The sequence below is a fragment of the Colletotrichum acutatum genome, assembly GCF_030867785.1.
Source record: "Colletotrichum acutatum strain CBS 112980 chromosome Unknown BDZ83scaffold_57, whole genome shotgun sequence".
NCBI lineage: Eukaryota > Fungi > Ascomycota > Sordariomycetes > Glomerellales > Glomerellaceae > Colletotrichum > Colletotrichum acutatum.
In genome coordinates, this window is record NW_026849051.1 from 145766 (window position 1) to 169158 (window position 23393).

Sequence of the window (23393 nt, forward strand, 5' to 3'; positions counted from 1 at the left end):
CAGGTTTTGGTCGGCGAGGACTACCGATTCGTGGACGCATTATCAGCCAGAAGTACCACATCTACTGCTGCCCTGCGGATAATACCAGTCTATGAGAAGACATTTCTGTTTGCCTCGGACTTTTACCTCATCGTGGATTACCTTTCGCTCAACTTCCGGGATCTATGCCCTCAACCAAAAGCTGTTCACCTGCCTTGGCCAATTCAATAGCGACTCTGGTTCTTACCAACTCTGCTACGTCTAACAAACATCAGGACGCAGTGCTCTTAGGTTATTCTGCAACGAAACTGGCAGCAGCTAGTCGACAGCTCGGCGACCTTGGGTCTGTCACCCCTGGCCAAAACCACACAAGCCCAATGGATCATTTGATACGTCCAAAAGCAGAACTTCCGCGTCCATCGCGAGATACGTTACACGACAAGAAGATTACGAAGTTCCATGATAACATTGACCGTGCGGATCGCCTTCAGATCAACGCACCTCATCTAAACTCCGAGAAGTCCGGCACCAGGCTATTACCACAACCGAACTTCCAGTCAATAACCCGTTCTGATGAACCCAGGTTCCGAACAGAACGCTTGGTTGACTGTGGCAGATATACAACGGAAGCGCTGCCTCCTGCCACGGTGTTCCACTCGGAAGCTTTCCTCGAGTTTGTCCATTGTGGGCTGCACTCTACCCAGAGGGCCTCCCGCCCCAGAACTACGGGCCAGCGTGCCTTTCCTCCAGAGATCAGGTCTTGCGGAAAGCCTGGAATTACGCGCCGTTACCTGGTCGTTCAGGATCGAAATCTTGGATTTGTTCCCGGAAAGACCGGTCGGAAGACCTCACTCATCCCCTTCGTTGGAGTTCCCAAAGAGAACTCGGCCGGGGGAGATATAGTCATCAAGCGACGAGATGCCTCTTCATCGATCCCCATCGGAACCCGAAGGCTTCACGTTTCCAGACCTCGGAATTATTATCGGGATATAAGCCTGGCCTTTTCTCAAGTTGCAGACAGGACTGACTTCCAAAGAAGGGCTTTGAGCACATTGTCGACAGGATATCAATGGCTCTAAGCGAAGTCTCTTGAAACCTGCAGAGGCCTGGTATTCTATCTGCAGTGGTTACTTGAGTCTGATGCTCAGCCTTTTAACTGGTCTGGTCGCTGGAAACTTGGCTCAGATATGGAAAACATGTCTTGCCCATCGCCTTCACGACAAGAAACAAAGACAGGCCCGACCTGCAATACATGCCAATATAGTCGCGAAACCAGCGAGGAAAAGCCCTCAGAACGCCAGAGTGGAAACAGAAGCTCGCCAAGTCATCGCAAAAGAGGCGTTTGCCAGCATGAAACCAATGGCCAGGATCATAGTGACGACGACGAAGTCCCGGATGAGTCCAGAAGGAAGAAATCGCGAATCCAAAGTTCAACGATTGACAAGAATGATAATGGTCTCAGCTTGGCCTGTCCATTCTACAAGGCAGACAAACGTACCCACAACCGGTGCTCTTTACTACAGCTGAATAGGATCAGAGATGTGAAGCAGCATCTGTATCGGAAACACATGCAGCCTCACTACTGCTCTAGGTGCGGTCGACAATTCGAGACACAGACTGAGGAGAGGTGTCACACAAGACAACAAGACTGCAGCAAGCGAGCCAACCAACCGCCCGACGGCATCACTCATGACCAGCAGAAGGAGCTCAAGGAGAGGGTAGACCGCAAGCTCGCCGTGAAGGAGCAGTGGTTCGCTGTCTGGGCCATCGTATTCCCCGGTATACCTCCACCAGACTCACCCTATGTTTACAGCCCTACCCGTGAGGTGGCAACAAATATGCGAAACTACTGGCAGGAAACCAAAGCGGAGATGCTTGTCGACCATGCTGATGGCATGCCGGGCATTGCCAGGGAACAGATGATTAGCGGTTTGAATACGTTCATGGAAACCTTCTTCAATCGGTTCATCGAGGAACACAGCTCAGGTGCCGAGGGAGAGCAAGTTTCGGATTCATCCTCGGATGGTAGCCCAGGTAATCCGGTTCCAAAGATGTCGAGGCCTTTCTCTAGATAAGAGACTTACGCGGATCTACAGGAACAGCATTTTCCTCTAGGAGGTTGCCGGCTATCACATCACCAAGCAGAAGTCAAAGGACCTTATTCGAATCTTTTCGCGACCTGCTTTCCGTCATGAGTGGTGCCGCCAGCGACCATGTCATGGTAGACGACGGTCCGCTTATCGCCGACTATTCAGTGGCCATGGGGGAAACGGACGGGCAATGGGGGTTTTCGTCTAGTGATGATGCTTATGGTTGGGATCAGTTCCCCGCGAGTGGCCCGTTCTTCCATGGTGATCCTCCTACTTGAGAAACAATTCGAGGTGTGTCTGTCGAAAGTGACTTGGAAACCCTAGAAATACCACAACAACTAACAGCCCTCCCCAACAGATAGTACCCTTACTACGACAGTAATCTCATGGCAAAGCCATGTGGACGCGTAGCAAAGAGCCAAAGAGTCAGACGGGGTCAATCGTGGAATACAGGACATGGTGACTTTGACCTAGAAGTGATGCTATTGATTTTCTCACTCTTCCCATGATTTTGATAGTTCTTCTCCTAATGTTTCTAGAAGTTGGTGGCTCTTGTCTGTAATATCGGAATTCCTCGGACGAAGCGAAATGAAACTGAGTTTCGGAAAAGACTTGGACTATGCATCCATCATACATCCATGTAAGGTAGTCCGGCAATACAGTGATGACTCCATGTCACAAGAATGGAATGACTATCATCAACTATGTCAAATGACATACTACGCTTTACGGTTGTGCTAAATAACTTGAACGAATTATGCTTTGTACTTTGGCACAAGTTCAGTTGCCGGTATGTTGTTACAGACTGTGAAATTCTTGTAGGATTGATCAAGAAAAGGTCTTCAAGATGTCAAGCTGCCTCCATCATATACAATGCGTGTCTCCTTATCTTGGCTTGACCGCGAGATATAATCTCTATAAACTGCAATAGGCTTGGTGAGTTACGTTCGGGGATTATCATAGAGAGGAAGCATCCAAAGTTGCTTTACTGATTTACAACTCATGATATCTTTGAAGGCAATGCTCTTGAGCGCAGACAGACGGGCAGGCACCAGAAATTCTACAGGCAGAAGTTGCACATAGGCAGCAAGCCAGCTACGTACGCGGTGATCGGAAACCGGCAGCTGCTCATCTGAATTAATTTACCTGCCTACCAGAGATGCCTCGGCTCCCATATCAGACCTCATTATGAGACGTTCACGGGGGGAAAAAAAGGAGGTCACGCAATTTTCGAGACTCTCGACAGTGAATCCGGCTGGAGCAACAGACAGGAAATTAACTTCCATCAACCTTTTCCGCAGCACTCTGATCCGACGAGGGGCAGAAAATTTTAACACTTACACGCACGCTTCAAAGTTAGAATGAAGTCATCTAGTCAGGTCACCGTCACCTCCCTTTTCCCCCGCTCCCCCTTGGGAATCAAGTCAAAATTACTATCAGATCAAAACTCAATTCACTCGACTATAGAGTTCTTGGCAAGGATCCGGAAAAAGTAAGGCGATTTGCGGGAAAGGGGAAAGGGCCAGAAAGTTAACCCTGAGATTGTGTCATTACAACCACATAGGGCCAACCCCGGAAGGACCGATATCGTCTGAAGTCTTCTCAAACAGCAGAAGATGGAGAAAAGGACTCATGTGTACGCGACAATGGTATCGTGTAAAGTCAAAGAGCGAGGAAAGAGAAGAGACCGACCGCGACAGCCTCGCGATCTGAGGGCCAACGGTCTGCTAGGATGACGGTCCCATGTTTTTTGAGCGGCGCTTCGACTGACAGAGCCCCGAGTTTCAGGAAGAAGTCATGGAAGGAAAAGAGAAAGAAGAAGAAAAAGTGAAAAGTACTAAACAGATGGGATTGAGAAAAAAAAAAAAGACCCGTCGGGCTGAAGCAGCCCGCCCATCTGGGAAACGTCGGACGCCAAGGTTTTGGTTTCTGCTCTGTCCGTGGGAACCCCCGGTCTCTCTCTGCCCAGGCACTTTGTCCCTCCACACCCCACTCGGGGACGCAACCACTTCCAGTCTCTGTTGGGGCTCAACTACCGCCCTCCACTGCCCTGCGCCATTGAGGCTTCGGATGATCGAGATCAGTGCCTTGCGCGTGCCATTCTGAGAGAGGGATCGCGGGCATCAACAAGTTGATTCGGGAAGTCTGGAAACTCAATCACTTGACAGTCGTCGAGGTTACACTCGCGCGGGGATGGCTATCGACGAGGGCGATAAGACAAGTTGATAACCGGGCACGCTGAAAAGTATTCCCAGGCAAGGCGAAAGTTTGGAGATTGGGCGAAACGCCAAGGACAGGGCGACGATGGAGTCGAATCATGGAGGTGGGAGGAGATGGGGAAAGGACACAACCTACCCAGCAGTGAGAGGAGGGATTTCCCGACCAACAATCGGGGCTTTCAAAATCCACGATAGGCGTGGTGTGCGAACCAGGCCGAGGAGGGTGCAGAGCCAGGGATGTGGTGTGCAACGGAAGTAAACCCGTCCCGACCTTGTCTGAATAGCGTGCAGTAAAGACCAAACTTGCGCCTCCAAGAACGACGGGATCTTGATAGAACCTGGCTGAGCCTGCATTCTGCGGCCAGTCAATTGGTCTCGCACATATGGTGGGAGGGGGCTGTTGCTCAAGCCCGCCCAGCTGCAGCATAGACGCAGTTGCTGGCATGTCTTGTAGCTCGATTGCGCGAGCTTGGAGAGGGTTACAAACTCTCACCGTACCAGCCGTCGGAAGCCCCGGCCGTCTTAGCTCGGCGCAATGCCATTGGCCTTCGACTTCTGGTCTATTTTCTGCTTTTCCTGTTATTTGGTGTAGGATGTCGGCGTGAGCATGGTATCAATCGTAGATTCCGGTTTTCGAGGCCGCAACACTACTCAACATCCGTGAAGATACAAGGTGACTAGGATGAGACGAATAGGGTAATGAATCTCCTCCTTGACGTATCTGTTCCAAGCATTTTGATATCAGAGAATGCTTCGAGGCAAAACCAGCAAGCGTCACTGACTGGCTGGCAAGCGTTGTTCTATTTTAATTTCAGGTTTGACGGGGAAACCTAGGTGTTCTGCGGTGAAATTGGAAGGCTGTTGGCCGATCAGTAGAAACATGGAGAGAGTTACCCAAAAGCTCGGGCCCCAAGACCCTTCCTTCCTTCGATGCGCTTGTCACCGTCTGGTGGTGGTGGTGTGTGTGTGTGTGTGTGTGTGTGTGCGCGCGCGCGTGTGTAAAAGGCGAGTGTGACTTGTCGACCCCAAGTGCAGGCTGGTACTGGTATTGCTAACCCGGCAAGCATGGAGATATCAGACATGGTATCGAAAGAAAGTAGCAACCCCGCGCCAGTTTGAAGGAATACAAAGCTGGTGCAACCTTGTGCCTTCATAGTCTTCCACCAAGATAGGCGCAACGTTTTTGATACGGGGAGGCAGAAGATATTAGAGAACGTTGGAGATGAACAGAAAAATCTGAAAGGAATAGAAGAGTTCCCAGAAAGATACAATTGGGGTCCCTTGACCGTTGATTGTGAGACTCAGTGCAGGCGAATCAAACCCGATTTACAGGCTGGTATGCGGTGTCGTGGAACGGGGCACGGATTGTACAAGAGTGAGCGGATAAGACTTCACGGCCTTGTGGAGGCAACTTGGCCCCGTCGAGTATCCGTACTTCGTACACACGTCCACGTATCTGTTGTGCGCGTACCGTAAGCCATCGATCCGCGTCATGTGTGCAGCTGTGATTGAGGCGCAGCACAACGATGCAATATGGAATCCGCGGGAGTTGACGACTAGAGCTGAAGACTAACGCTTTATGCGGCAGTCTGGCAGCCAAGTTGATATTCCGGACTCTCGGTTGTAAGTGGACCTTGCAGGCTCGCAGTACTGTGACGGCCCACCCCAAGGTCGGGCTGGGCAAAAGTTGACAACGTGGAGCACTGAAGAGGAAGAGGCGGTGGGACGGGCATGATCCTCGCTGCCCTTTGGCGTCCAACCCAAGTGACTGTGTGTCTCGGCCTTCAGGGTCCATTGTCGAGATGCTGTTCGGTCCTCATGGCTTTTGAGGATCGAGGATCAGATGAAAGATGCTGTCTGACTGTGTTTGAGGCGCTGTGCCAGAATTTCCATGAGTCGCAGCGCAGTCCCGCTCCCGCGAGACAGACAAACCACATGAGGTACTGACCGAGGGAATCGACGTTCGGGATCGGAAAGGGCAGTCATGATTGACTGCCTGCTTGAATGATGAGAGGCAGTCAAGTTTCAGACTGAACCACTGTTCCGCTTCCTCGACGCACGCCTCCCATGCGGCCGCATCTTGCTCAGCAAAATCGCTGGCCAGTGGGAAGGAAGGCCGTGTATGTCGTACGGCGAAGGTGGGAGCTTGTAGTAGCATCGATTTAAAGCCAGAGAAACAAAGCGGCGGAATGGGGATGACGAAAGCCCGTCGTGCCCGGCTGGTAGCGACCTCGCTGATTTGCATGTACGAAGTCCCAAACAGGCGCGTACAGTAGGTACAGATACCGTGTACCGTGCTACGTAGGTAGTCGAAGGTGTGCGGTTGTCTTCAATAGTGACAGCAGAGTAATGGCTGGCCGGGTGTCGATCCTGGTTGGGCGCAGTGGCAGTGGTGGCTGATCGGGTCTTGTCGTCCGTCTACAAGCTTGCAGGACTAAGGCTAAGGTTTTCTTGGATGGAACCTCGTAACTGTGCTGGGGTTGGACGGGTTGGACGGGTGGGATGGTTGATGAGGGGCGAAACGCGTAATGGCGCGGGCTTGAGGAATTCCCCTCCACCTGAGCAACCCTCTTATTGCCAATGGTTGAGAGTCCGTTGATTGACCTGTGCTTGTCTTGCGTCTGATCCTAAAAGGTACACGCACGCGGTTTGGAGTCTTAGGGCAACACATGTCAAGCTCGAGTTCCAGGCCAGGAACGTGCTTGGGGAGGTTGTGACAGGTTGTGGGAGGTGGGCGTGAGACGGCAAAGGTGGAAAAGACTGGTGGAGGTCGACGAGAGGCGGGCAATAATGATTGGAACTTGAGATGGAATGCAAGGCCAGGCCTTTGATTTCCTCTGCGTCGATTCGCGGCCAGTTGCAATTGCAACTTGTGCCAGGCGGGCTGCTGTGTTCCCAGCAAGACCGGCACGGCGGGGGAGGGACTTTTTCGAATGTTGGCGACGTTGGCGCATTGCATCCGAGCAGTGCTCGATACCGGCCATCTTTCTAGGTGCCATCTTCTGACTCCATAGATCCTGGCCCCTTGTCAACTGGAAGACAGGTCAGAAAGGTTTGATATCGCTGCCCGCGGTCACCTGTCATTCGATGGAAAGCTCGGCATTTGCGAACAGGGTGCGGCCGAGGCAGGCAGGGCTGTACGGAGCCGTGTATCTGTTCGAAGTACAGCTTCTATCCCATGCTCGGAGAGAACATTGAGAAGGGAGTGTCGTAGGTACGTTGTGTGGTTGTGTTAGTTGCTAGGCCGCATCCCTTGATAGGCATTCCCTGTATGCCTACCTACGTACGGTACTAAAGGTACATGGCTACCTTTCTTAGGTATTTTCATGAGGCCACGCCATAAACGGACCTTGGGAAAGAAAGATCCCCGAACTCAAAAAAATTTCCTCACTCTTTCCTTCCCTTACCGTCCAGTAAGTGCGGGACCCATCGGCGCCGACCTTCTCTAAAGCTTCGTACGACTATGAAGTACCTTCCCTACTAAGTACCTGAGGTACGGATACCTGATGGCAGGAAGCTACGGGTATCCGTGAGAGAAGGGCCATAAGGTACGATAGGTACCACCGGAGCTTCTTCTTCTTCTTCTTATTATTGCCATGCCATGTCGTGACAGGCCAGACCAGGACAGGCCACACCTTTACGTTTTAGTCGTCGAGATCATCATCGACTTGTCACTGCACACCACCTTGTTCAGCTGGTCTTCCCTCCAGTCACGCACACGCGCACTCACACACTCTGTCGCCGGCTCTTTCTTCGTTGGCCCGTCTGAGTTGGAGGCTCGTATAGATACCCTAGGTCTCCCGCCACGCTTTTGCGTTGGACTCTATTCATTTGTATGTTTTCGGCCTTGTTGCACCGCCAAAAGGTCTCGCCCAATTCACTCACGTCTACACTTGACGACGTATTAATCCACCTCGTTGCCTCAACACCTGCAGGGTTACAGTGAATCACCTTTTTACACTCGCTGCCTAAGACCACGCACACCGGCATCTCGCTATACCTTATCACTTGACACCTCGACCTTTTATCGCTAATCAGTCGTTGTCATTGAGTCGACCTGGCTTTGGACGCTATCGACGCCCTTCCAATTTCCGGAGCACCATCTATAATAAGGCAATTTGATAAAGCCTCACTGTTCGGAGAGATCCGACAAGCGACCCGTCCACGTCCGGGATATTCAAAGTAGCAAGGGGCCATTGAAGGGAACCAGGTACGCACAGAGGCAGAAATTTCTTTTGGGCCCCCGTGGCCGCCCATCATCTGCAAGCAGCGGTCTGCTGCGGCGCCAGGACGTGCCACGATGCATGGCGCTGCGACGTGGGATGAAGAAGACACTGACCCTATCGTCCATATTGATGCAACACAGATTGGCTGACATTGGAACAGCGAGTAGAAACGCGGACTCGAGCACGTAAAACGCACGACGCGGAGCGAAGATCAAAATTCGTGTTCTCCGACCGGACAAATTGGTCCAGGAAGCATAGGAGCTGAGAAGCATCCCCCAAACGACAATTTCTCTCCATCTAGTTCATTGCATTCCAGGACGCATTAGGCCAAGGGCCGAAAGGGAAGGGCCGAGAAAGACAAGAAAAAAAAGAAGCAAATTAAAGGAAAGGGGAAAAAGACACCGCTGTATCCCGCCATACCGTACCTTAAGCTACCACGCGAAGGCGCTTTGAAACACGCGAGGATTACCGCCGCTTGACGTCAGCCACAGCCAGATAGTCTCCAGACAGACAAACCGACGACGACGACAGGGGCGAAATTGGCCATTCGGAAACGACAGCATTTCGCATTGCTCTGCACCGCCATTAGCATTGCCCATCCAGTTCCACCACGCACATCAAGCGAAGGATCGACGGCCTCCACGTCCTAGCCCTTCCGGGCCCACCACCAACCGCCTGCAAACGCGCCAACTACGTCGCATTCGATCATCGATCAACAGGCAATATCAAACATAATACCCAGTTTACTCATATTTCGTTACGAAACGTCCGAAGCAGGCTGCAGAACGTCAAATTCGGAAGCAGCTGCTTGATTGACCTCGAAGGACCCTCCCGTGATACACCTACCTACGGGTACGTACTTTTGTCAGTAAAAACCTTCTTACCTAAGGCTCAGGTCGATGGGGACCCTGCCAGTTTTTCCAGCACCCTGCTGCAACTGCCGGTGACACTCAAAAAGAAGGAAAGAGCCACAGAACTAACACACAAAAAGGCAAGAACCACAGCCGACCAAGCAACATCAGAAAGGTCTTTGATATCGGAACACACGTCGATTCTTCAACTTGGGCAGAAAAAGCTGGCAGCAAAAAGCAGGAGATTTATTAGCCGGCGGAAAAAGAAACCTGACGGCAGAATCACATCACCAAGACACTCAATAACAAGCAGGAGGCGCTTGCCGTCTGGGCAGACCCGGTTTACAGCACCAGGACAGCACTTGCTTGCCCCGGCGTCCCTGAGCGTCCCAGCCCCCCAGTCACCACTTTTTCCCCTACGTCGCCGGACCTGACTCCAGCGTCCGACCACCCCATCGAAAAAGACGTGGCGCTTAACCCATTGCGGCCACCCTCCTTCCCTGTAACGCCTCCAATTCAAATCGCCCTAGCGCATTTTCAGCAAACATCCTGGCGTCGCTCGCCCGAAGTTGCCCCCCAATCCCATCAGAAATCCATCTGAGAGTTGAGACTTGAGAGAGCGCGAGAGTCAGACTCAGACTCCCTCCCGTTTTTTCCCTCTTGCTTCTGTTGCAGCTAGGTACATCAAGCTTGCAGCAATATCTACTACGTACTCCGTACCAAGTATCGAAACATCGGCCAAAAAAAAAGACCAAGGTACGTACTGAATTGTCCGTGAGCACCTTCCATTGCACCAACACCTGCACCTGCACCTGCAACTGTTCCCGTTCCCGTACCCTCAGCTGGGGTTTGTCGTTGTCATTGGGTTTTTTTTTCGCCGTCTCATTGGATCGCCGTTGTCGTCGGGTTGCCTGGCCGTTCCTTCCAGCTCGGCACCACAACCACACCGCAGTCCACCTGGGCAGCTTCATCGGCTGGGAGTTGTTGCCGTTGCCGTTCATACCAAGTCAAGTGCCTTCCAGGTTGTCGACTCAACCTCCCCCCCAGCCACATTCGAGACACCCGGTTCCCTGCTTTTCTGCCTCCTTGCGACAGCATCTGAGAAAGAAAGAAAAGACATCTCCCAAGCACACAAGCACCTCATCCTGCTCTCGACCTGCTTGTTCTCCATCCCCGAAGATTTGCTTCTCATACAAACACGCATCGTCAACAAGTGGAACACTGGAAACAGCCCGGTCCACGGGTACACTATTCTCTGCTAGTTTCTGCATCCACTTTCAATCCCAGCAGTCGGCAGAAACACCACACTCAGGCATACCGCACACCCCAAACCCCCTTCCCTTCCACTGTTCTGCCCCTTCTAACGCTCCACCGCGCTCCATCATCTCACGCTCACCCCTGGAAAACGCAACCTTGGCCGCCTCGCTAGCGACCTCTGGGAACCGCCCGCCCACTCTTCCCCTTGCTGACCCGCGATAAGGCACGCAATAGCTCCATCCATCGACCTTGCTCGCCGAGACCAGGTCCGCGCCCACTGAACCCGCCTGCTTGCGAGACAGATCAATTAAAAGTAGCACCCTCCCCAGTTGCCCGTCATGGCTGAACACCATCCACTTCCCGCGCTGCCTCCCCAGCACCAGCAACCGAATCACCACTATCACCAACAAGGTCCCGACTCATACGACAACGAACAGTCCCAGTTCCCGCCTTATCAGCAGCATTACGACCAGCCCCAGCCTGTTCAACCGCCTCCCAACGCCCAGGCGCAGTCCCAATCCCAGAATCAACCTCCTCACAGACGCTCCAAGTCCCGGCCGAGAACCTTCAGTTTCCAGTCCAACAAATCCCACAAGAGCTCCGGCAGTCACCCCAAGATCGACCTCCACGAGACACCCGAAGAGAAGGAAGCAAAGAGATTGCACAGCAAAGCTGATCCTACCGTCGCTATGAGTGAGGCCGAACCTTGTATGTTACCACACTTCTGTCACGTCTACTGTAAGGTATCTAACAGCTTCCAAAGCCGCCGTCCAGGCAATGACCAAGACTTCCTTGGCTCCTTTGCGCGCTATTCAACACAAGGACACCACCGGCGCCCCGATTGGTATGCTCCAGCCCTGAATTCTTAAACCTGGTCGATTTATTCTAACCACGCTCCTCAGCCGAACCCGACCGATCTAATCCCACACGCAGCCGTTGGGAAAGACCCCTTGACACGATTCGCAGTTTCGAGGCCGCCATTGATGGGGGCTACCGTGACCGGGACCGGCGACAGTCTTATATTCGCTCAGATACAGAGTCGGTACAAACATGGAATAGACGCAGCAGTTACTATGCCAGTAAGTTTATCTGCTCAGAGGCTGTCTGCACAACGTGCTAATCCAATATATAGCCAGTGGAGGACGCCATCCCCATGACAGCTACTACAACGGCCGACCGGGCTCGTTCCGCCCCGAAAGCGGCCAGATCGAGATGGGGTCCAATAGACAGAGTTACTACGATCAATACCAGAATGGCGGAGGACATTACAATGGCGGCAACAACATTCCCTACCGACAGAGAGTTCCGAGGACGCAAACCGATCCCCACATGAACGGCTACGCACGCGGTGATCAGAACATTTATCCCCTTCCCAACAAGGACCGCTCGTACGAGACTGTCACATCAGCCGCCGCAAGTGGAAGCTCCGGAGAGCACGCAGGCTACCATACCGACCCGACTAGTAGCGACAACAGCTCCATTGAGCGTGGTGGCCAGGGCCGTAGGCCTGAACCCACCAACGATTACGGCATTGGCTTCAGCCAGGACCAAGGGTACCAGGCGTCTGCTCTGAAGTTTGATAATGGTGCGCCGAATGGAAAAGGACACGCCTATCAAGCTGTGAACAATGGAGCTCAGGTATCTCAGCAACAGAGCGCAAACGTCCTTCGGAGACCAGTTGGCGCCTCCGCACCGCAACAGCAGCAACAGGCGCAGCCTAGACCTGCTGAGCCGGCCAAGAGAAAGAGCTGGTTTTCTAAACGCTTCAGCAAATCATCTTGAACAACACAAGGCATGAGATATGAGCTGGTTTTCGTTTTGACGTTGTCGATACCCCCCATTTTCTTAGATTCTGGATGCGTTATGGTATTCTCGGGCAGAGATCGGCTTATACCTAAAATGTAGCTGGTCTGGAGTTGCCGGAGTACCTTTCTACCCTGACGAGACGGCCGTTCCTACTTTGAGGTGGGCCATTAACTTGAGAGTATAGCCGGGAGGTATGGCTATCTATTTTCTGATTAAAAAAAAAACAACAACGAAATACACCTTGTTGGATCTAGGTATATGCACAGGATCCAGTGAACGATTGCGAGGGGGCAAAGGCGGCAGCCATAGAGGCTTGATGGTGACTTGACAATGTTTCACAATGCTTGGGGATGACTTGGCGGTTCAGGCGTTGGAAATTTTAATAGGGCTTCGTTATAATGCTGACGTGGCTTCCATATAAGTCAGGTCTTAGAAAAAGACCAAGTCAATGAAATACAATCTGAATACAGATAAAGTTGCCATCAACGGCGTAACACATCTGATGAGAGGGATGTATGACACGACTTTCATTCCTACGGAAACTGTGAAATGCATTCCAGGCTGCCATCACAGGCACCAAGGTATCGATTAACTGCCCATCCCAACTCTTAACGGTCTTTCTTTCCTTGCTTCTTCGCTTCCAGCTGGTCGCTCTGATCCTCCTTCATGGCAACGATAACATAACTGATCAATACCACGTTGGCCATTACAGCAGCAAGAGCGCCAGCAAATGTCGAATTGCCTGGTAATCATGTTAATCGGGCGTGCCCAGTTGTGGTTGGCAGTGTCATGGAACGAGTCGGAAACACGAGTGCAGCTTACTCACCCTTGAAAAGGAAGTCGACCGTGGCAAAGTAGGTGCCGATGGGCAATACAATCATGGCCAGCGTGAATCCAAGAAGCTTCAAGATGACGTCCATTGGTACAGCTGGAGTGATGTTGGACTTGTCGCCAGCAGCGGGACTCGAACCAACCACATCATCCTTCTCGAGGATGGTCTTCTCCGAGGCCACGATGCGTCGGGTCGCCATGAGGTGTATCTTGAGCAAGGTGTAAGCGTATGGTCTTATGTAGCTTGTGCTAAGAGGCAGGAAACTTACAAGGTGCTGAAATGCGACGTTGAAATAGACTCGTTGTCAATGAGGACGTTACGGAAGACACGGAGTTGATGGACGTTGGTTGGGGGTTATGAGTTTGATGGTCCCGCTCACTGAGCCTTGCTGCTATAGCTCCCCTCAAAACGAGACGTGAGGTCAAAAGACAGCGCTTACAGTTCGAAGCGACGATTGCCCGCACGGTGTTTTAATTGATGACGCCAACCACGTGCGGACGCGCTATGGGGATTCGTCTAAGCGCGTTTCTTTGGATTCCCGTGTCAACGGACATGGGGGGGCGTTGCGATCTGCCCCAGAAAATTCCCACTTCAGTGCCGCCGTCGGTTCAGAATCAATCTCGTCCTCTCCTGCCAGCCTGCTCAGGAGCGCCCACATCTTGGAAGGCGGCACGGATACTTGCAATTGCCCAATTTGTTGCTCTTTCCCCTTGCGATTTCTCTTGGTTTAGCGTTAATTATCTCGCACAGCCTTTCGACAATCGGCATCTTCACAGCAGCAATGCCCTCGAGTCCTTCTCTCCTTTGAGCAAACTTCTCCCCGCCTTTGTATTTCGACCATTGTCCGCCTTCTCGCCTCCGCTTGTCAACTTCTCAATTCCACCTCACTCCCAACAAGCAATAAACACATCTATACGAGCTATGGTGATCAACTATACCCTCAGCTCCTCACCGCCGCCGGTGGGCAGCTCGGCAATGGGCACGTCACCGATCAGAGACATTCGTCGCGGTAACGACGCCGACGAGCTTGCCGACGAGACAATTCCCGAGTCCCCGTACCAGACACAAGCGACGCAGATTGTCAACCGAACGTCACTCGCGTCTCAAGCCAAGCCGCAACCCGATACTTCTTCCTCCCCCTCTTCGCGTTCAGTCATTGAGGTTCCCGCATCCTCGCCGTTCCAGAACAAATCCAGCTACTTCTCACGCCTTGTGCCTCCCGGCTCACGATTTCAGCCACCCCCAAAGTCACAAGCGCCTTCCAACCCGCGGAAGAGGCCCTCGGCGGAGCCTGTGCTCATACAAGGCTCGTCAGATGACGAAGATGACCGAACGTCCCGTGGCAACATCAGCCAGACATCTTTCAAGAAGCACGTTGCAAACTTCGAGTACGTTTCGGTGGATAAGCTGCAAAAGAAGATTGAAGAGGTTTCTGAGGCACTCAACGGCACGATACCGGTTCAATACTATAAGGAAGCTTTGACCGCATGCCACAATAACGTTGAGGACGCGATCAACTACCTGTTGGACGGTCGGCATCTGAAGCCCAAAGTCAACAGCTTTGTGAGCTCAACCAAGCCAAGCAACACCGTTGGCGACGAAAGAACAAAGACCGTGGACCGCAAATCAGGCAGGCCTGGCTCACCCAGCAAGCCAAAATTGCTTGGACGACATGCCCCGACACTACCTACGCCTTCTCGAAGCACCACCCCCTCACCACCAAAGCCCAAGCGCAGGCGCTTGATGCAAGGTCGTCGCCCCGGTAGATCTCCACCTGCATCACAGCAGCCTCACGAAGACGAGCCGTCCCTGGACGAGCTTGCCGCCGACAAGGTGGACGAGCCTATCATCATTCCCGATGACAACGAAGACGAGGATTTTGATAACGAAGATGAATTGAACGAGGCAGTCAAGGACAGCCTGCAGGACAAAGCCCTCCAAGCCATCAACACTAGCTCGATCGCGGATTTGTCGGCCATGACGAACATCAAGATGGACGAGCTAAAGATCATTGAGACCAAGAGACCTTTCGACACCATCAGTGAGGTGCAAGCCGTCTCGGTTGCAAAGAAGGCGAACGCTCGCAGTAGGAGGCCCAAGGTTCCAATTGGAGAGACCCTGGTCGACGCAATTATGGAGTTCACTCGTAGCGTCAATGCCATTGACGAGGTGGTAGCCGAATGCGAGAAGAAGGCCAACAAGGTCAAGCAGGAGATCAGCCGGTGGGACCTCGATGTCAAGGGTCAGAAACGAAGCACACAGAGCTCCTCCACTAACAGTGATCTCCCCCTAACGCCGACGAGCTTTCACGCTCAAAAGCTCTCGGAGCCGCCAATCTCTTGCCAGCCAAAATTCATGGATGGGCACTGCACTATGCGTCCCTTCCAGCTGTTTGGTCTCAACTGGATGTCCCTCCTGTACAACAGTGGCTATGGATGCATTCTAGCCGATGAGATGGGTCTGGGTAAAACATGCCAGGTCATTTCTCTTATCTGTCACCTTGTCGAAAACTACGAGAAAACCGGAAAGGGCGAGAGGCCGTGGCCCAATCTTGTGGTTGTACCACCTTCGACATTCTCCAACTGGATGGGAGAGTTCCAGCGTTTTGCTCCCGACCTCTCGATTCTAGCGTATCAAGGCCCACAAGCCGAACGTAGAGAGATAGCATACGAGATGCTCGAGAATCCGGCGGACTACCACGTCGTTTTGACGACCTATACCCAAGTCGGCTCCGAGGAAGATCTAGAGGCTCTCCGAGAGTTGCAGCCCGCCGCAGCCATCTTTGACGAGGGACACAAAATGAAGAACCCCAAGACCAAGATTTACAAGGACTTGATCAGGATAAAGGCCGGCTGGAGAATGCTTCTCACTGGAACACCTGTCCAGAACAACTTGATGGAAATGCTGGCGTTGTTGAACTTTATCGACCCGCTACAGTTCAACGGCCGGATGGACCAGCTTCAGTACATGTTCAGCCAAAAGGTCACCATTCGCGACGTCAACAATGGTGCTTTCCTCTACGGCGAACGGGTTAGCCGAGCCAGAACGATTCTGGAGCCGTTCATCTTGCAACGTCGCAAGCAGCAGGTGCTCTCTGACATGCCGGCCAAGATTTGCAACGTCGCGTACTGCGATTTGGCACCAGGCGTGCAGAAGGAACTGTACGAGGACTACGAACGACTTTTCAAGGCTGGGCCGGTCAAGAAGACGACGACTGGGCGTCAGAGCGATCAAAACAACAGTTGGATGCAGCTTCGGAAGGCAGCCCTTCATCCGCAACTATTCCGTCGTTACTTCGACAACAAGAAGGTTGAGAAGATGGCGAATATTTTGATGCAAGAGGTTCCGCAATCCGAGTTGCAACAACCGCGGATTGACCATCTCATTGGTGAGCTGCAAAATTCTTCCGACTTCGAGCTGCATCTCTGGTGCCGCGATTACGCTTGTATCAGGCATCTTGACGTCCCCGAGGGTTCTTGGATGGATAGTGGCAAGGTCGTCAAGCTATTAGAGCTGATCCACCAGTACCGCGACAACGGCGACCGCGTCCTCGTCTTTAGCAAATTTGCAAAGGTCATTGAGATTCTACGGGAGGTCCTCCACACCGATAACATCAGGCACTGCGTCTTGTACGGCCAGACCAACGTCGCCGAGCGTCAGGACCTGATCGACGAGTTCAACAACGATACAGATATCACGGCCTTTTTGCTGACAACGGGTGCTGGTGGTACTGGCATCAACCTAACCTCTGCCAACAAGATTATCATCTTTGACCAGTCCGACAATCCGCAGGACGACATTCAGGCTGAGAACCGAGCTCATCGCCTCGGCCAAACGCGGGATGTGGAGGTGATTCGCTTGCTGACATCGCATACCATTGAGGAGCTCATCTACAAGGCCTGCCAGAAGAAGATTGAGCTCGCCGAGAAGGTCACCGGTGCGGTGGAGGACTTGGATGACAAGAATGCAGAAGAGAACTTGGAGAAGGAGGTTCGAAAGATGATGGCAGACCAGTTGACTCCTTCATGATTCACCTTGCTTTCTCGAGAGGAAGATCATTTCTTTTCAGTTCGGCACACTTTCGTATTCATTCCGGTTGACCGCCTTTGCGGCCCGCATTGCATCCGTCGAGCGCCGTCCAGAGTTGTACGACACGATACCACACCATTCAGAGCGAGAAGGGGGGGGGGGGCAGAGACATTTGTATTAATCATGGCAAGAGAGACATGAGGCACCACGAGGAAAGTGCGAGGTTTATATTTCAGAGATGACTGGTGAGGAGGGGCTGACGAGGAGGGAGCGGACGGGAGGCCTCGGGGAGAGGCAGAGACAGAGCGTGGGTAGCCCTCCTGAGCGAGCAGTCCTTCTGAGCTTTGGGATAATAGTCCGGATAAAAGATAGAAAAGATAGACTTATTCATTCTAGACGATAGACGAGGATCGGGACCTATCAGGGCAACCTCGGCTGAATGAACTACATGAGTTGCATGAAGTCTCCCTCGGCCCCCACGGTGACCTGGTCTCCTTAGCTTCCAGCTGAGAATATGCTACAACACCAATCTATGCGCCAGTCAACCAAGTTCCGGGAGGAAGCGTTACCATGCTGGATAGGAGTGAGACGAATATTTAGGATCTCCCCCTGGAGGGAGCGGCACAGAATCTAAAACTGCTGATTAAAGCCAAAGCCTTTTCCTGATCCTCGCAAGCAGTAAGAATATCCCATGCTCCCATGTCACTGTGCTGCTGCTCTTGCTTCCCTGGCAGCTTTAGATTGGCGAATCTGCGCCTTGAGTTTCCTCGATTCGGCTCTCCTGTTCCTCGCGCGCTCCTTGGCAGGATCCCGTTGATCCTCTTCGCCCAGCGTTTCAAATGCCTTCAAGTCTGCCAAGAATCGACGAATACGCACACCCGTCTTTTGTCGAATCCATGCGTCGACCTCTTCATCACAAGCAGCCGATATGGCGATGTGGAGACCTCGCAAAACATCTCTGTCATCAATGTCTTTGTCGTCCTGCTCCTTGGGGTCTGAAACATCGCTATCTCGTAGTGTTTTGCGTCCCTTTTCAGGTGGTTCAGCGGGGGGTATGAGAGCTTCCCCTCCGAGAGGCTCTGGGGGTGGCTCGTCATGTTCGACTTCTGAACCCATGTTAGGAATAGCTTGTGCATCTGCCTCCAAGTTTTGCCCTCTGAGTGCCTCATGCCTGGATTGCCTGGCTTCTTGCATCTCCATTTCCCGTGAAGCAGCTTCCATGGCTACTTCAAGTGACGAGGATGAGCTCAAGGTCAGTTTCCATGTGGATGGTAGAGCAGGATTAGGTGTAATAGTTCCGCGACTCGCCTGAGCCGACCGTTCTCTTTTTTCCACTTCTGGGAGTTTTGCGGGTCCCGGCAGGCTTCTGAACATCCTCCCAGATTGGAAGATTGGCGGATGCGCAAAATCCGTTTGCGTAGGCTTGCTCAGAAGGGCGGCCTTTTCCCTAGCCTTGCGTTCAGGCTGCCTGATCGAAACCCTGAGAGGCTTGTCTACGACGCCAGCTGGCTGATTCGATCCTGTGGGGATTTTGGTGTTGTATGACTCCTGAGCCTGTACTTGGGCAGTGTTCTCGTCTGACTTTGAGAGAATAGTGGCTTTCACTGGTCTTTTGGCTACGACAGGAGGCACTTTGCCCCCTGGTAGAAAGTTTTCCTGATCTGAAAACACGTTTTGCTGAGATTCCTTACGAATCCCCTTAGGGGCTGAAGGTTCGAGCTTTGGCGCCTCTGATTGTTTCCTCGAACGGTCGGTACGAGCTTGGGCCCTAGGAGGTATAGGTGGTTTATCATCCTCTAGGTCATGAGGTACGGCCTTCCTCGGAGACTTGCTTTTTGGACTTGGTGCTTCCGCCTCGTTCCGAGGAGGGTGGCCCTCCCGGGGCGGCCGGTATGTTGATGGACGCTGCGCCGTGTTGCCGTGCCATGTTTTGGCTCGAACATCTCGAGAGGCTTTCTCGCCTTTGGAAGAATTAACAACGGCTAGGCCGATAACAGTAGAAGGTTACTTACGCCATCCCTGCAGTGCCTCTGTCTTCTGGGGGTATACTGGTTCCCACTTTGCCAATATCCTGTTTGGCGTGTCAATTGTTGTCGGCGTCGGAGCGGGAGGTGGTCGGCTCATTGTCACGTCAATTGATTGGTCTCTCGTGTTTTGAAAGCAAGGCAGGTTACAACATCTCGAAGTAGAGCTTTCCTTCTTGGTTGGAACTTCGTCGATGAAGGCGAGCTCCCAGACGTCTGGTTGTGCAAAGGCAACCTGCGTGCCCGAAGTCGATGAATCGGATGAGCTCGTTGAAGCGCTCCTCAAGCCATTAAGCTGAAGGTGGCCTGGCTCAGCTTGTTTTCTGATCTCCTGAGAGCGAATCGAGATTGGCTCTGCTTTGACGTCTGGTGAATCCTTCGTTTTCATGTCTTTGTGGGGAGATGTTTTGGGCGGCGACTTTTGACGCTGTTGTTCAGAAGTCACTGCTAGACCAACAGCTTGGAACTGTTCCTCATACGGAAGAAGAGCTGTAACTGTGTGGAGCGATATAACCGACTCTGGTGTCGGGGTAGAGACAGGTAGCTCTCCTGCAGCTTTTCTACGTTCAGCATATATCTCTAGTTGCCGTGCAAAACGATTCACTTCTCGGCGCCGGCTGGAGGTTCTCGATGGAGGTTGAGGTGCTCGCAGAGATTGGTGTGATGATCTATTTGATGGCGAAGCAACAAGGGATACTCGACTCTGCTGCGAAAGACTCCGTCGGACAGCTTCCTACAGCTGTGGATCGGCAACTCCGAATCTTCTCTCGTGAGATGCCACCGATTCGCGGTGCTGAAAGGTGTGGCCAGGATCTGCCATGGCCGACAGAGGGTGGTCTCGGATTCTGGATGGACTGTCACCAAAGTTGGGCGCTTTTGGCTGACTTGGGGATCCCGAAGGACCTGCAACTGGCCTTCTGCGGACGGGACGTGGCTCTGATGCCCGGATTGGAACAGTACGTTGGTAGCGAAAAGAAGGGCCTTGCGGTCTCGGCGATCTAGGACCGGCTTGGACCGAGGGGTCCATTGCGATATACCACGCAGGGGGCGTCCTCTGTATTGAGGGCCTGCTGCGCCTTCGAGACGTTGGCGTCAAGGGCTGAAGAATGTCCGTGGCCACGATGTTGCGCAGCCTCTCTAGTTCTCGCTCTTGGGATATGATGGTCGGGACACGATGGCTCGCTCTTCTGGCAGACACCACAGTCGTTCGAGAGCTGGCCACTTTACCCGATGGGAGTCTGACTCTGCTGGCGCGCTTTGTATGAATAATTATGCGTTGCTGACGACGAAGACTCTCGACAGACCGGCTTATGGGCTTGCGGAAGACGTCTTCTGCTGCCCTGTGTGCTTGTGTCGGCTCAGATTTAAGAATGGGCGGCGGTGGTGAACAAGGTGAAATACAATTACAGTCTCGGAAGACTCTGTCGCAATCAAGCATCGTCCATGCTCGCTGCACTTGAATGGTAGAGATGGATCCAAAGAAGAGTTTGCGTTGGTATCATGTGGTCTAGGTAACAAAAACGTAGCATAGGGGAGACATGTGGTGATACAGAGGGGAGGCAGTCGGTCCTGTTCCTTGCGTGTGGCCCTGGAAATAAAGGTCGGCGTTCCTTCCCAACATTGCATGAGGTCGAGTGAAGAAGGATGCGAAGAAGCCCGATTCTTTCTTTACCGGCTGATGTCCTTGATGCTCGGTGAAGAGTAGGTCTCGAGCTGGCGGCGGCCCTTCCGCAACAAGTGCTCTACAACGGAGAAGTCGCGCTTGTCGACCGTAATATACCTTTCAAACTCTGTCCTAATGTGTTGGTCAGTATGGTGCTGAGCGGCACATGAGGAAGCTGATGTGCGAGCTTGCCTTGCGAAAGATTGAAAGTGAGGCCGTGCAGTCTAGAGTGGTATTAGCATCTCACATGCAAGTCGAAGAAGTTGAAGAGATGTTACCTCTGGCTTCTTCCGAATTTCCCGAATACATTGTCGATAGAGTGCCAAAACCTCCCTTTGAAGACCGGAAAGACCGCGCTTCGCTACTGCCATCTCGGATATCAAATCGGCGGAACTGCAGAAGGAATGCTCTTCTGATGGCTCATGAGAGGATCGTAGTGGGAAAGTTCGATTCTCGAATCATTGATGTCAACCACAAGAAGGAGCTCCATCGTTGTAGCTCGGACCAATGAGGAACGGCAGAAGTCGGATCTGGAGGTCGAATGAATGACTCAGCAGTGCAGCATTGACATTGACATGCTGGAAGGGGCTCCTCGGAATTGTGGAGTCGCATCCGGAACAGGTACACAGCTGTAGTGCTGTACAGCTGCCGGGAGCTCATGGCGTAATGATGCCGATGCATTAGCCGGCGCGCCAGAGTGCTACGCAATACAGTTCGCTCTGGCACATCTGACGCCGAACAGCGAGCCGGGGTTTAGCTCTGGAATCCGTGCTCTATGGTGGGAAGTGTGGGGTCGAAGGATAGTAATCGGAGGCTTCACGTTCGTGGGGTCCAGTCGCTACAGCGTCCCGTCTTCGGCTCCTCTCCCGATATTCGTCATATTCCATCACCTGCAACATATTCTCATCTACTGTACCATATCTTGCTTTATTTCTTCTTGAGCCTGTACCACAAATTTGCAGTTCATTAGTCGTAGATATGGCCTCATTTTCCGTGAGTCAATCGCTGCCCAGTCGTCACTGACAGCAGCCGATGTACTGACTCTCACACCAGAGACTCGTTCGCTTCCTTGCCCGGGATGGCAAGACGTACTACGGCGATGCAATTCTTCCGAGCGGCGTCACTGACATCGCCAAGGCGAGGCAAGCCAGAATCGTGACGGGCGACATTTTCGGAAGACACGACGTCACAGAAAACGTCGCCGACATCAGGCTTCTGTTGTCTCCCCTTGCGCCCGAGCACGTCAAGACTGTACGATGCCTCGGCCTCAACTATGCCAACCACGCCAAGGAGGTGAGATTAGAGTAAAAGAACCCTGAATTGCTCTGCACAAACAGCTAACAGCACCCTTAGTCAAACATGGCAATCCCCAAATTCCCTGTTCTCTTCGTAAGTCGTCGCCGTTTGTAGGAGGAAAGAAGAAGAATGGTAGACTGATTTCTCCCAGTACAAGCCCGTGACCTCTCTAGCTGGACCGACTGACCCCGTTCCTGTGCACCCGATCGCTCAGACCGGCAGCACGCTGGACTACGAGTGCGAGCTGGTCATTGTCATCGGCAAGACCGCCGCGGACGTCTCCGAGGACGACGCCCTCAACTATGTCCTCGGCTACGCCGTGGGCAACGATGTGTCACACCGCGAGTGGCAAATTCAGCGTGGCGGCGGTCAGTGGTCTCTCGGCAAAGGCTTTGACGGCTGGGCGCCGTTCGGGCCTGGCATTGTGACCAGCAAGGTCGTCAAGGACCCTCAGAACCTCAAGATCTTTACCAAGGTCAACGGAGAGACCGTTCAGGTGGGTGTTGGACCGCAGGCAACGAAACATGGGTTGAAGACTAACGAATGGGTCAGAACAACAACACCAAGGACATGATCTTTGGCATCAAGAAGACAATCTCCTTCTTGAGCCAGGGCACTACCCTGCTGCCGGGAGACGTCATCTTCACCGGAACGTAAGTAGATCAACGAAGAGCCTTGGCCGAGACTGTGACTGACGATATATGTAGTCCCGAGGGCGTTGGCATGGGTCGCAAGCCTCAATTGTGGCTCAAGGACGGAGACGTTGTTGAAGTTGGCCTTGAGAATGTGGGCTCTTGCATCAACAAGATCGAGTTCAGCAAGGTTAAGTCAAAGATTTAGGTATAGGGCCGAAAGTGGTGGGGTATTGCATTGTATCAATTGCTAAGATAATGGTCATTTGTTAACTGAAACCTTTTGTGTATGATGGATTTTGAACTTTGCTAAGGCTGTGAGGTGGCGCTCACCGAATTTGCGGCCGAAGCAATGTGCGCTGGCGTATCATAACATCAAGAAATTGAAGATGCGTGATGCAGATTTGCTTGGAAGGTGGCAGGCTTTCTCTCTTCTGGGCTATGCAAATTGCGGCGACTCTTCCCATCATGGGCAGTAAAAACAACATG

General features: G+C 52.6%; 8 protein-coding genes across 8 annotated transcripts; 5 read left to right on the plus strand and 3 right to left on the minus strand.

Moving 5' to 3' along the window:
- BDZ83DRAFT_364980 (uncharacterized protein) lies at positions 1 to 1501 on the plus strand. Its single transcript, XM_060502607.1, has one exon. It carries the CDS (start codon positions 165 to 167, stop codon positions 1056 to 1058), a length of 894 nt encoding a protein of 297 aa, XP_060364072.1. The 5' UTR covers positions 1 to 164; the 3' UTR covers positions 1059 to 1501.
- BDZ83DRAFT_652584 (uncharacterized protein) lies at positions 1176 to 2347 on the plus strand (the record flags this gene model as incomplete). Its single annotated transcript, XM_060510537.1, has 2 exons — positions 1176 to 2013; positions 2076 to 2347. The coding sequence occupies 2 exons, from the start codon at positions 1176 to 1178 to the stop codon at positions 2345 to 2347; spliced, it is 1110 nt and encodes a 369-aa protein (XP_060364073.1).
- Positions 2348 to 10960: 8613 nt separating this feature from the next.
- BDZ83DRAFT_579630 (uncharacterized protein) lies at positions 10961 to 12404 on the plus strand (the record flags this gene model as incomplete). Its single annotated transcript, XM_060505264.1, has 4 exons — positions 10961 to 11330; positions 11386 to 11466; positions 11525 to 11701; positions 11755 to 12404. 4 exons carry the CDS (start codon positions 10961 to 10963, stop codon positions 12402 to 12404), a joined length of 1278 nt encoding a protein of 425 aa, XP_060364074.1.
- A 316-nt stretch (positions 12405 to 12720) lies between these two features.
- BDZ83DRAFT_365109 (vacuolar ATPase assembly integral membrane protein VMA21) lies at positions 12721 to 13702 on the minus strand. Its single transcript, XM_060502608.1, has 3 exons — positions 13529 to 13702; positions 13255 to 13468; positions 12721 to 13170 (listed from the first exon to the last, which is right to left on the minus strand). The coding sequence occupies exons 2-3, from the start codon at positions 13457 to 13459 to the stop codon at positions 13037 to 13039; spliced, it is 339 nt and encodes a 112-aa protein (XP_060364075.1). The 5' UTR covers positions 13460 to 13468; positions 13529 to 13702; the 3' UTR covers positions 12721 to 13036.
- Positions 13703 to 13866: 164 nt separating this feature from the next.
- BDZ83DRAFT_624446 (SNF2 family domain-containing protein) lies at positions 13867 to 17743 on the plus strand. Its single transcript, XM_060508443.1, has one exon. The coding sequence runs from the start codon at positions 14182 to 14184 to the stop codon at positions 17287 to 17289; it is 3108 nt and encodes a 1035-aa protein (XP_060364076.1). The 5' UTR covers positions 13867 to 14181; the 3' UTR covers positions 17290 to 17743.
- A 248-nt stretch (positions 17744 to 17991) lies between these two features.
- On the minus strand, positions 17992 to 20340 carry BDZ83DRAFT_652589 (uncharacterized protein; the record flags this gene model as incomplete). Its single annotated transcript, XM_060510538.1, has 3 exons — positions 17992 to 19271; positions 19302 to 19981; positions 20051 to 20340. 3 exons carry the CDS (start codon positions 20338 to 20340, stop codon positions 17992 to 17994), a joined length of 2250 nt encoding a protein of 749 aa, XP_060364077.1.
- A 641-nt stretch (positions 20341 to 20981) lies between these two features.
- BDZ83DRAFT_753008 (uncharacterized protein) lies at positions 20982 to 21347 on the minus strand (the record flags this gene model as incomplete). The annotated part of the gene is made up of 2 exons (XM_060514289.1): positions 20982 to 21200; positions 21255 to 21347. The coding sequence occupies 2 exons, from the start codon at positions 21345 to 21347 to the stop codon at positions 20982 to 20984; spliced, it is 312 nt and encodes a 103-aa protein (XP_060364078.1).
- A 607-nt stretch (positions 21348 to 21954) lies between these two features.
- Positions 21955 to 23112, plus strand: BDZ83DRAFT_753009 (fumarylacetoacetate hydrolase; the record flags this gene model as incomplete). The annotated part of the gene is made up of 6 exons (XM_060514290.1): positions 21955 to 21969; positions 22030 to 22269; positions 22330 to 22365; positions 22424 to 22768; positions 22825 to 22925; positions 22980 to 23112. The coding sequence occupies 6 exons, from the start codon at positions 21955 to 21957 to the stop codon at positions 23110 to 23112; spliced, it is 870 nt and encodes a 289-aa protein (XP_060364079.1).
- Between the last annotated feature and the right edge of the window lie 281 nt (positions 23113 to 23393).

Excerpts from the sequence above, each read along its gene's own strand:
- BDZ83DRAFT_364980 (XM_060502607.1), top strand. The coding sequence starts at position 165 with ATGCCCTCAACCAAAAGCTGTTCACCTGCCTTGGCCAATTCAATAGCG.
- BDZ83DRAFT_624446 (XM_060508443.1), top strand. The coding sequence starts at position 14,182 with ATGGTGATCAACTATACCCTCAGCTCCTCACCGCCGCCGGTGGGCAGC.
- BDZ83DRAFT_365109 (XM_060502608.1), bottom strand. The coding sequence starts at position 13,459 with ATGGCGACCCGACGCATCGTGGCCTCGGAGAAGACCATCCTCGAGAAG. Across the intron at positions 13,171-13,254 it reads GGTCGACTTCCTTTTCAAGG|GCAATTCGACATTTGCTGGC; the intron begins GTGAGTAAGCTG and ends CATGATTACCAG.